The sequence below is a fragment of the Ctenopharyngodon idella genome, chromosome 24 (genome assembly GCF_019924925.1).
Source record: "Ctenopharyngodon idella isolate HZGC_01 chromosome 24, HZGC01, whole genome shotgun sequence".
NCBI classification, from domain to species: domain Eukaryota; kingdom Metazoa; phylum Chordata; class Actinopteri; order Cypriniformes; family Xenocyprididae; genus Ctenopharyngodon; species Ctenopharyngodon idella.
Genome location: NC_067243.1, coordinates 4,280,459 through 4,293,631, shown reverse-complemented (window position 1 = coordinate 4,293,631; position 13,173 = coordinate 4,280,459). Strand labels below are relative to the sequence as shown.

Sequence of the window (13,173 nt, the reverse complement as noted above, 5' to 3'; positions counted from 1 at the left end):
ATCTGTCTGTCTATCTGTCTGTCTGTCTGTCTATCTATCTATCTATCTATCTATCTATCTGTCTGTCTATCTGTCTGTCTGTCTGTCTATCTATCTATCTATCTATCTATCTATCTATCTATCTATCTATCTATATGTCTGTCTGTCTGTCTGTCTGTCTGTCTATCTATCTATCTATCTATCTATCTATCTATCTATCTATCTATCTATCTGTCTGTCTGTCTGTCTGTCTGTCTGTCTGTCTGTCTGTCTATCTACCTATCTATCTATCTATCTTTCTCTCTGTCTGTCTATCTATCTATCTATCTATCTATCTATCTATCTATCTATCTATCTATCTATCTATCTATCTTTCTGTCTGTCTGTCTGTCTGTCTATCTGTCTATCTATCTATCTATCTATCTATCTATCTATCTATCTATCTATCTATCTATCTATCTGTCTGTCTGTCTGTCTGTCTGTCTGTCTGTCTGTCTGTCTGTCTGTCTATCTATCTATCTATCTATCTATCTATCTTTCTGTCTGTCTGTCTGTCTGTCTATCTATCTATCTATCTATCTGTCTGTCTGTCTGTCTGTCTGTCTGTCTGTCTGTCTGTCTGTCTGTCTGTCTGTCTGTCTGTCTATCTATCTATCTATCTATCTATCTATATGTCTGTCTGTCCGTCTATCTATCTATCTATCTATCTATCTATCTATCTATCTATCTATCTATCTATCTATCTATCTGTCTCTCTACTAACTTGTGCATTTGATAAAATCAGTTTGATTTGATTGATTTACTAACATGTAAAGCAGTGCAGCTTTTAATTTTAACTCCTAGTTGTGTTGATCTTTATTGTGTGTTTTAATGACGGGTCATTGTCAGCGTTCACTGCAGCAAGTTTTATTATGTCTCAGTTAAATTAACTCTGACATGATTTGATGTGATTCAGTGGTCGAGTGTAGAGTCTGCAGTAGAGCAGGGGGGCGTGACAAGAGCTCAGTGTGTGTGTGTGTGTGTGTTTAGGGGGGTGTCCTATGGAGAGCCAGCGAGCGAAAAAAAAAGCCCGCTGGCACCGATCCGTGCGGCGCGCGCACATTGAGCACAGAGCCGCGGGTCTGTGAGCGAGATGAGCGGATCCGAGCGGATGCGGGTGTTTTAACGGCATGACGGCGGATCGGACGTGCTTCAGCTGAAGGAGGAGAGCCGGTAGAGACGCTCCAGCCCCGGAGAACCGAAGAGAGGAGCGGCGGAGAGAGAGAGGCAGAGTGCCGGGGAATCATGCGGGGTCCTGCGCTCCGGCTGCTGGGACTCGTGTGGCACCTCTCCGCGCTTTTACGCACCGCGCACACGTACAAACTCCACCAAAAACAAGGTAAGACAATCACGAAATACACCACGAACCAGAGCAAACACGCGTCAGTCTGATCTACAGCATAACGACTAGCTTATATACAAACTTCTAGAAGTTTGCTCTGGTTTCTATGACATTGAAGAAGAATTTTGTTGCAAAATGTAAACAGATTTTTGCATGTAAACAGATGTGTGATGTTTAAATGAATTAAACATTGTGTAATTGTGTATGTTTTGCATTCTGTATATTGTCAGTATAAATTGGAAACTGTATGCACTGTATTATGCATCTCTAAAGTGCTAACAAAGTACTTAAATTACACTTAAAAATGCCTGCATGTCATTGCATTAGATAAGAAAATATCAAAGCAAGTGCAATGTATCATAAAGAAAGATGTTCAAACACACTTTACAATCAAAACATCTGAGAGAGAGAAGTTTGTTTGACATGCTAAATCAATAGATGTAGATTTGAATAGTATTGTGTTAGTTTCTCTACACCTGTGGTTCCTCAGCTAGGACACCTGTGTGAACTTGACTTCATACATCCACTAAAAGCACCACAACATCAGCTGATTCAAACACACTTGATCTGATGGACCACATTCACACATCTAAGAGACTCAAGTGTCCAAAAACTTAAAAATAAAGGTTCCAAAAGGGCGTTTTCGCAGCATAGAAGAACCATTTTTGGTTCCCCAGAGAACCTTTCATCAACCAGTTCTTAAAAGAATAATTTTTACTTAGTGTTAAGAACATTTTAAAAATCTTTCCACTATAAAAGCATGCAATGGAAAGGTTCTATGGATGTTAAAGGTTCTTCATGGAACCATCAGTGCCAATAAGGAGAGCCTTCATGAACTGATTTGACATGAAATATCTTGAGATCTCCTAACACTGATTCGTTGTGCGTTTCAGAGAGCTTCATCAGACAGCTGTCCTCGTACGAGATCGTCACCCCTGTGCGCTTGAATGATTTTGGAGAGTCGTTCCCGCACCGGCTGCATTACCGCAGGAGGAGGCGCAGCGCTGACGTGGAGGTCTCGGCTTCCAGGGCTCATTACCGGATCGAGGCGTTCGGTCAGGCCTTTCACCTGAACCTCACCGCTGATTCTGGATTCATCGCTCCGTCCTACACGGTGCTTCATCTGGGAGAGGAGGAGAGGAACGGAGACGCCCCAGATCTGCGCCACTGTTTCTTCAGAGGACACGTCGACGCTCGCAGGGAACACCACGCTGTCTTCAGCCTCTGCACTGGACTGGTGAGTATGAGTGTGGTGGTTAAAGATCTGAACTGGTGACCAGTAGAGGTTGTTAATTGCTGACGGTGCTTCCATTGTGGTAACTTTATGGGAAGGCAGAGCATTTCCAATTTGTAGTTACGAGTTCATCAAAGGCATGAAATCTATAATGCTACTAGACTAACTACTAGAATGATCTATTAAACTACTAGTAATTCCGACATGAACGCAGGATTAGTTCTTTCTGTGAAGATTAGGCTTTGGTTTAGTTGAGTTGTTCTCTCTTCTACTCTAATGTACTGGACAAGTTAAAGGATTAGTTCAATTCAGAATTAAAATGTCCTGATAATGGACTCACCCCCATGTCATCCAAGATGTTCATGTCTTTCTTTCTTCAGTGGAAAAGAAATGAAATGGAGAAAAATCCTGGAATGTTTTCCTCAAAAACTTTCTTTTCCACTGAAGAAAGAAAGACATGAACATCTTGGATGACATGGGGGTGAGGAAATTATCAGGACATTTTAATTCTGAAGTGAACTAATCCTTTAGTGTAAAACAGGTAACTTTTAGTGTTTGATAACTTTTTCATTTTTAGTTGGTCTAGTTCAGTTATTCTTCTCTATTCTTGACGGGAAACATGCCTGAGGCATGAGCGGATGTTTAAATTTAATGCTAGTTATTTTAGATGGAAGAAATGACTTGGGTGGACTGGAATAGTTATTATAAACACAGAGTTAGTGGTTTATTTGGTTTAGTTGACTTGTTCTCTAGGTTGATGGGAAACATGAGGTATGAGTGGATGTTTAAACTGATAGTTATTTTAGATGTGAGATGACTTGGATAGACTGGACTAGTGAGTATAAACTCAGGGTACAGCGGTTAGAGATCTAGGTTGGTAACTAATATCATGTTGCCTAGAGGTTGCTAAATGCTCCATTTTGGGTGTTTTGTGTGATGTCACAGCAGATAGTTAAAAATCAGAGTGTTTCCATCTTGTAATTATGAGTTTTTACAAGCAGGAAACTCTTAATGATGGTAATTACGACATCAATTCAGGATTAGTTCTATCTGTGAAGATTAGGCTTTGTTTTAGTTGAGATATTCTTTAGTTTGGATGGGACACAAGGCGTGAGCGGGTGTTTAAACTGCCCTGCTAGTTATTTTAGAGAAATGACTCGTGCGGTACAGAATGAATGGATGTGATTTGGTTCATATGACACCCAGCTGTCTGGTCTTTCAAATATAGTCCATTTGCTCAGCTTCCTAAGCGGTTTAACCCTCCCGTGGCTCTTGCTAACTGACCTCAGGGCGTTTTTGAGGATGTGCTCCTGACCCATTTGCATACGGTCATCTGTTAATTAGTTATCTCAGGTGGTAGGAGGTGATTGGTCCCGGCTGTAAACGCAGCTGCAGGGCGGCGGGCCGCTGAAAGAGTCGCCGCTCGTTTAGGCTCTGATGAGTTCACGAGGTCGTCATCGAGTCGTTCGTCAGTCTCAGAGCTCAGAGGACGACAGGAGCCTCCCGCGCGTCAGACATGTCGTGTTTTGTCCCGCTCGTGTCGTAAACGACCAGAGGAAGGTTCACATCATGCACATGTTTAGAGGTTCAGTTGAAAGATATAAAGCTGATGCATCAGTTGCTGTTCGGTTGTTTTGATGTGATAAAATTGTTGTTAAAACTGAAGCGTTTTTTTTTTTTTTAGTTTCTTTTTAATTAGTTTTTTTATATTTTTAGAACCATTTTATTTTATTTAATTTTTCACAGACAGTGAAAATGAGAGACTTTAGTAGTTAGAAGCATTGCATCATGGGATGAGAGAAAAACCGTGGTCCTCTGACAGTGAGGTCACTGACCGACCCATAATCCTTCTTTGCACAGAAACCGTCTGTTAAAGTATAAGATATGAACGTCCCGTCCGTCAGGTGCGCTGATCTTCTGGTCATGATGTCAGATTGTCGACAGCGTCTGTCCGCACCTGAGCGTAATAACCTTCAGGACAGATGTTCATGGCCTCTCATCTGAACGTCTCTGTGAGAATGACCTCGGATGACCTCTGATGCCCACAGCTGGCATGAGCCACTGGAAAACTGAAGCCTTAATCTGGAGTTATTTCAGTGCCAACAATCTTCCAAAAAGTACTGTTGTAAAATGTACCATGGTAAAACTACAGAAATATGGTTATAATGTCATACCAGAGTATATAGGTGGATCATTTAAACATTTAACATATATTTTAATTATATATATACAGTATATATACATAAATGTCATTAATGTAATGTGAAGATAAAATGTTCACATTACACATTTTATACACACATATATTATGTTATATTATATTATATTATATTATATCTACACATTACACACTTATTTATACAAAATAAATAATTTATGCAAAACATAATTATTATTTATATATTATTATTTTTTGCATAAATTATAAGTAGTTACATTATCATTAATAAATATTAATAAGTAAATATATTGAATTAAATTAAAAAAGAAAGATATATATATATATATTTAATTCAATGTTTATTTATTATATTTATGATTTTTTTTTAATATATTTATTGTATTTACTTATATTAATTCAATATTTATATTTATATAATAATATTTAAACATAATTATATTTTGCTGAATTAGGAAAAAGAAAATTAAGCCTATTTTTTGCTTCATTTAAATCATATCATTTCAATTAAGTATACATACTTTAAAGTTATAATACAACATTTTATCTTCATGAGAATCTGGAAAGCAAATATTTCATGATAAATCACAATGCAAAAAATCTCAATGGTCCTAAAAATAGACTTTATTTTCTTTTTGCAAAATGTAATTGCTTTATTAATCCTTCTATTATTATTATTTCCTTTTGATGTAGTGATCAAATATAAGCCAGACTTGTTCTTGGCCGGTTCGTGAGATGAACTCGTAAATCAATCAATATCTGATATCATCAGTTTACCATATAGCGTTTTCTTTATTGCAAGGGCTGAGTCGTGTTTGAGCGTGTGTGTGTGTTTACAGTGTGTGTTTCTGTCCATCAGTACTGTGTTCTTAGGGATTTGTGGGATTTGATTTCCAAGTGCGCGTGTGAAGGAAAAGTTATGTCATCTTTCCATCCCCAAGGCTGCGAGCGAGTGTTTACCTGTCAGAAACGTTTCTCCCGCCGCCGCCGGAAATATTCACGCTTACATCCCAAATATCCTGCGGAATCAGGCCTAATGAACGCTGCGTGTTGAGCGACAACGTCCTAATGCTGCGCTTTTACACATTTCTGCTGTCACTCCAAACTACATGCACTATATTCAACTCTTTTCCTCATACAAATCTGTCATCTGACATCAGAACATATAGTGCATTAATCATAGACAACTATTATGAAACTTTTTGTAGTGATTTAGGTGCTTATGATTTGATTTAGCAGTCAATATTTGGTGTAACAGCAACACAGTGTGTATTTGTGGAAAAGGCTCCTCATGTGTGAAGGTCAGGCCGTGGGATGAGACAGAAGTGACATTTTCTCGCGTGTTTCTGAGGGAAGATGAATACCAGGTCAGTGACGTGGATGTGATTGACAGAGATTGTGATCTGGAGAAGAGCAGATCCTCACATCCGTCGTGTTTATTCACAGTGAGAGTGTAATGTCAGTCTTCATGCGGGATCGCTCTGTGACAGGACGGACACGTGGTGGAAAACTAATTGAGTTCATGTCAAACATGTTTCCATTCGTTCAAGCAAACCCAAGCGTTTTTCCACTTCATTATTTGCTGGCATGTTTCTGTTTTCCATACAGTATCATCAAACTAGCAGCTCTTCTGTTCGTACTGTATGTACCAGCTCCCGTTCGGAATGTATGCAGGACTTTGGAATTCTGTATTTGAACGTGTTGCCATAGTGATAAACCATGATTCCAGGGGGGCTTCAGGAATCATTAGAAATGTCAATCATTATGCCTCATTATTTATTATTTTTCTAGTTTTTTTTTTTTTTTTTTTATGTGTTTAACATTAATTTGCATTCATTTTGATTTTGTTTACTATTCGTGTATATTTATTTTATTTTACAATTCATTTTTATACATTTTATTTTACTATAATTTTTTAATTTATTTTATTATTTTGTTTTATTTATTTATTTATTTTACTATTCATTTTTAATGTATTTTATTTTTATTATTTTTTACTATTTATCAATTTTATTGTTCATTTTTTTATTTACTTTTTAACTATATATTATTATTTATTTTTGTTTATTATTTTTATATTTTTATTTATTTATTTATTTTTACTATTCATTTTTATTTATATTTTATAATTTTTAACTTATTTTCTTTACTATTAATTTTTTTTTTTTTTTTTACTATTCATGTTTATTTATTTTATTTTACTTTTCTTTTTTATACATTTTATTTTATTATCATTTTTATTTATTTTATTATTTATTTTATCATTTTATTTATTTTTTTAATATTTATTTTTATTTATTTATTTTAATATTCATTTTTAATTTACTTGTTTTGTTATTTTTAATTTATTTTGTTTACTACTCATTTTCTGCTTATTTATTTTACTGTTCATTTTTATTTATTTATTTATTTACTTGTTTTGTTTATTCATTTTTTAATTTATTTATTGACTATACATTTTTTTTTATTTTACTATCCATTTTATTTATTTATTTTAATATTTATATTATTTATTTACTATTCATTTTTATGTATTTTTATTTTACTATTCATTTATTTTGTACAATTATTTATTTATTTATTAAATTTGTAATTAGATTACTATTGTTAAATCTGAAATTTGCTTGATTTTTCTTTGTTTCTCTGCAAATATTACCCAAGAATTTTGTTTATAAAAGCAGTTTTCCACTTGACAGGAGGTGTTGTTAGCATGAAGGCATCCATCTTAAAATCACTGAAACATGGCCTTTAGTTTATAAATAATTTTATAAAACAGAAGGAACATCCCATTTAATACTGATGTGAAATGAATCTGTTGATCTGTAGAAGTTGCTCTGGATCCTCCTCGGATTTTTCCACCTATTCTTTGGTCCGGCAGGAGAATATTGAGCGTTTGATCACTTAAGTAAGAGCGTGATGGTCAGGACTCGTTCAATCATCATGTGACTCGTTCTGTGTGTTTTTTGCTTGTTTCTTCAGATCGGCACGTTCACGACACACAGCGGTCAGTTCTTCCTGGAGCCCCTGTTGAGCGCTGATGGAGAGGAGTATGAGGAAGAGCATAACAAACCTCACCTCGTCTACAGACACGACGCAGACAGGAAGTCACCTGACACGCAGCCGTGCACCAACTCAGGTAACAGCTTCAGGCTTCCGTTAGCAATCCCTGGAGCAGAAAGCAGGAAATACTGGCGTGCAAATGCATTTCAGAGCTCTAACATGACGAATATGAATGTTTAGGATCTGTTTTGAGTGTGTGGAAAGTCAGCTTTAAGCATGCTGCGCGTTACATGCTGGCGTGTGGTTATTGTGAGGATTAGCGTCTTCATTATGAGCCGGTTATTGGAATTCTTCATCTAATGAAAGTAAATCTACTCCAGTCGCTCCAGACACTTAGAAATCTCCAACCCACACAAATACTGGCTGGTGATCCTTCAGTTCAAAAGCTCTGTCATCTTTTACCTGTATGACTTTTAATGAAGCATCATAAAATAGTTTATATGATGCTGCTGTAAGTGCTTAACACTGACAAGTGAAATGGAAGTTTTTTAAATTAAACAGTTTAGACAAAAGAGCCTTTGCACATGAGGGTGTGTAAGTGATGATTTTTCGGGTGAACTCTTCATCGACACACCTTTGCATCTCTACTGTGAAGATGTGACGTTGGATCAGGGTCGTGCATCAAAGAGACTGATGAGGATGAAAAGAGCTCAGCTGAAGGTGTCCCGGCCTTTGGTTCAATCTGATAACTGAGTCTGATGCTGAGATACCGAACGCTTTGAAGAAGATGATTCAGTGTCAGTGCTTCTGTAACAACTGTCTGAGTATTGCAGTCGGCATGAAAGGGAAGTTGCACTAATCTTTTCTTCTCTATTGTGTCGTATATCTGAGTGAAACGCTTCTCAAACAAGAACAAATGTAGGGCGGGGCTTGATTTTGTCTGTGGGGAATTGATTGGATGTTGTGGTTTGCTATTGGTGGATCTCATGTGAGTGACAGGTTGCCCAGCCCTCATCATCAGAGAAGAGAAGAGATGCTGAAAGAGGGAGGAGAAGATATTCTGATTCAAGATTACGAAACATGAATTTAAAACAATAATAATGTGCACCGATGGATCATTTATCATCCATCCATCCATCCATCCATCACAATTACTTCAAACTTTCAGGCTAGGCTTTCTCAAGCCAACATCAAAGTTTGTTTACAAACTTTACTCATCTAGTTGCAGTTGCTACAGTGTTCTGGGTCGTTTCTAGGTGGTTTCTTTCTTGCTCAAGTCTCTAAATATGATTCAGACGAGCAGGACGATGCACGTGCTGAACTTTAATACTTGTTAGAGATCTGATCATTGAGAAGTGAGAAGCATGAGTAGTGATGACTGACTTGACAAACACACTAATGTAGGCTGAAATGATGAGTTAATGTTTCAATAAGCCATTATAAAGCATAAGCGATTAGAAATGCAAAGATCTAAGCGTGTATTAGATTGCAGGGTGTTGCTGGAAAGTATTGCCAAAGCTTTGCATGTCACGGCCCGACAAATGAGTCACTCTATCTGCTCGCTGACGCTTCTGCTGTTCAACACCTCGCTTTCTCAGCGTCTGTCCTGAAATAGACACTGATAACTGATGTTCAGGAGTCTCAGATGCTGCTTGTTCATTTTTTAGGACACTTAATTGAGATCTCAGCTGTGTGTCAACTTTGCCTCAGATTTTTCTTCTAAAATTATTGAAGAGAAGCAAAAACAGACCCAGCTGAGTCATTAGTTGTCATCCAGTAAGAATATAGAACAGTGTTGTTATTGTTAACTAAAACTAAACCTATAACTTGTTACTTAGATTAAAGCAGAAATAAGTTATTTATATTAAATAGAATATAAAATATGAAATATGTATTATATAAATGTTAGATGATAAACTTAAACTTAAATGAAAAATAGAAATGTTGCATTTACAAGGTCTAAAATTACTAAAACTAAAGCTGAAATAAAAATAAATTACACCAAATAGTAAATATTAAAAAACGAATAAAAATGACAAAAGCACATAGTGAAATGACTAAAATTCACAAAATTAATGAAAATATAAATATAAAAATATATATAATAAATTATATAATAGTATGTAAAGATTAAAATAACACTGGAATTGAGATATAAAATGAATGAGAAGCAGCTCAGATCATTTGATGAGAAATATTTCAGCTGATCAATGTAAATGTTTGACTTTTGATTTGGGGTGCACAATATATCGGCCACCATATCGGTATTGGCCAATATATGTTCATTTTTAATGTTATCGGTCCGATAAGAAAATTTGGCCAATATATTAAATATATATATATTTTTCCTTCAGCTGAGACACTTCAGATGTTCCCTGTTCGCCATGATGCTTTTGAATTGCTTGAAATATGATTGGAAAGGAAAAAATAGTACCTCAGAATAATATATCGGTTATCACCTTTAAAATATAAAGAATTATCGGTTATCATATTGCCCAAAATTTTCATACTGCTGTATCCCTACTTTTGATTGTGTCTTTTGCAAGAGGGTTTATCATTAACTAAAACTGAAATCATTAAAAAATATATATTTTCTTTACTGGAAATAAAATGGATGTTAACTGAAATTCAGCTAGTTTGACTTGAAGTACTAAAATAACTAAAACTGAAATGAAAATGAATGAAAACTGTATAGACATATTTTAACAAAACAACAACTTAAAACTAACAAAAACACACAGTCAGTGAAACGTGTCTGTGTTTAATCAAAGACTTTAGATATATAAAGGTGGTGCACTCATAATACTATAAACATGAGAAAGTGCAACATGCAATATGGCGGAATAAGCCCCGCCTTCTAAATAAAGAGCTAATCGCTGATTGGTAAAGTCATTGCGTCACTGCAGCTGCTGTTAGAAGCTGGTGTTTCAAAGATGACTGTGACTGAAATGACTTGTTTTAAAGGGACTTTGGTGAGGTTGATCACCTGTGCGCTCGTGCACCTGCTGCCCACCGTCTCTCCTTCCGCCGGTGCCAGAGATCCAAGACTCTTTAAGCGAGGTTCGCTCGCGGCTCGCACACGCCCGAGCCCGTGCCGCATAAGTATGGAAGCGTTTAGTGTCTGGACTTAATCTGGCATAGTTAGTACATTCACTGGCCTCAGAGCGCCGGCGCTGCCGGGACAGCTCAGTTTCAGAGCAGCTCTGTTTGTTTTGTGTTTGAGGAGTGCCAGAACTCCAGATGAATGCTGCAAAGGCAGACAGATTAACCAGGATCTTCAGGGTTTTATGAGGGAAATGCTAGATATAGTTTGGTAATTGTTTTTGTGCATGACACACAGCTGGCAGAAACAAGCTCGGCTGGATCTGTGTATTCAATGATCTGAGCCTAAAGACACTAAACGGACCCGCTTAAAGGGCTTTAGTGAACACTGAATCATAACAAATGCACTGCAGCAATGATGCTCTTCCAGCACAAATATCTAAACATTCTGAAATCAAGATACATTTACTGGAGAAGCAAAATGGCTGAAGATATTTGGTCTTGTTTTCTGACAAAATCATCAAAATTAAGTTACAAGATGTAATATAAGTCTCTGGTGTCCCCAGAATGTGTCTGTGAAGTTTCAGCTCAAAATACCCCACAGATCATTTATTATAGCTTGTCAAATTTGCCCCATTTGGGTGTGAGCAAAAACACGGCGTTTTTGTGTGTGTCCCTTTAAATGCAAATGAGCTGCTGCTCCCGCCCCCTTTCCAGAAGAGGGCGGAGCTTTAACAGCTCACGCTTAGGTCGCTCAACAACAACAAAGCTGGAGAATCTCACGCAGACAAAATGAGGATTGTCAGTAACGGTGTTCAGCCTTACATTGTTCAAACCGGAGTCGACACTGATGGAGAGACTCAGGAAGAAGTTACAACTTTTAGAATGAAACTGGACGTTTCTGAATGGTTAGTGGATAAATTTATGTAGTTGCTGTGGAGTTGATTCAACTCATCCACTAGCATGTGTCGTCATGTTAATCTTTTGTGTTGAATTGACCCTCGTTTGTGAAGCAGTCCGGCGTAAAATGATGGCAACAACACTCCACTACAACAACTCTTCCTCTTCTCTAAAGCAGCCCAACATGGCCTCTCCCCTTTGTTGTGTGTTCTTGGGGGCGGGGTTTATGTAAATTTTAGGGTTTGTCAAGTCAAGTCAAGTCACCTTTATTTATATAGCGCTTTTTACAATGTAGATTGTGTCAAAGCAGCTTTACATTGATAACTGGTACATTGTTTGACTGCACAGCAGCTCTTAAAGAATAGTGTCAATGCAGGCAGATCAAAAGCACTGTTGAATATCAAAATGTCAAGTCAAGTGTCCCCAACTAAGCAAGCCAGAGGCGACAGCGGCAAGGAACCCAAACTCCATCAGGTGACATCAGGTGGCAGACAAGTGGCAAATTGGTGTTAAAATGGAGAAAAAAACCTTGGGAGAAACCAGGCTTAGTCGGGGTGCCAGTTCTCCTCTGGCCAACAGTGCTTTGTTACAATTCAGGTTGCTATCATAAGTCCAATAGGATCGCAACATTAAAAGTATTTATTTCAGTTCCATCCAATTGAGGATCGTATTCATCACGCCGGTATGGACGGTTGTTGAGGAACTGTGTCGTGGCTGTCGTGTCGATGAGGCCTTCACAGTGGATGATCTAGTTGACTCAATCTCTGCTGATACTTCAGGGCTGCGTTGTGGTCGTGTCAAGGTGCAGGTCCTTGGTCTCACCTGGATACGGCCCGGATCCGGTTGACTACGGTGAACCTCGGGATAAACAGAAAGACTAATATTAGCGTAGATGCCATTCTTCTTCTGATGTAACGAGTACATCAGGTGTTATAGGAAGTGTTCCCGGTTCCGGCTGACCTAATTTATGCAGCCTAATAATCCTTTAACGGATTTGGAAATATAAATTGGTAATGTGTTATGTGTATGCCAGGTTAAAGAGATGCGTTTTTAGTCTAGATTTAAACTGACAGAGTGTGTCTGCTTCCCGAACAATGCTAGGAAGATTGTTCCAGAGTTTAGGTGCCAAATAGGAGAAGGATCTACCACCTGCAGTTGATTTTGATATTCTAGGTATTATCAGCTGGCCTGAATTCTGAGATCGCAATAGACGTGAAGGACTATAATGAATTAGGAGCTCGCTCAGGTACTGGGGAGCTAAACCATTTAGTGCTTTGTAAGTAATTAGCAAGATTTTAAAATCTATACGATGTTTAACAGGAAGCCAATGCAGTGTTGACAGAACTGGGCTAATATGGTCATACTTCCTGGTTCTAGTAAGAACTCTAGCTGCTGCATTTTGTACGAGCTGTAGTTTATTTATCAGGCGAGCAGAACAACCACCCAGTAGAGCGTTAC

At 37.4% G+C, this 13,173-nt stretch overlaps 1 protein-coding gene across 1 annotated transcript in view; it reads left to right on the top strand.

Annotated features, from left to right (window-relative positions):
* Positions 1-1,046: 1,046 nt before the first annotated feature.
* The window catches only part of LOC127507355 (A disintegrin and metalloproteinase with thrombospondin motifs 20-like), an 84,251-nt gene continuing 72,124 nt past the window's right edge, over positions 1,047-13,173 (top strand). The window contains 3 exon segments of the mRNA XM_051884395.1: positions 1,047-1,357; positions 2,254-2,597; positions 7,753-7,909. Of these exon segments, the coding sequence (XP_051740355.1) occupies positions 1,264-1,357; positions 2,254-2,597; positions 7,753-7,909 (595 nt within the window). The 5' untranslated portion in view covers positions 1,047-1,263.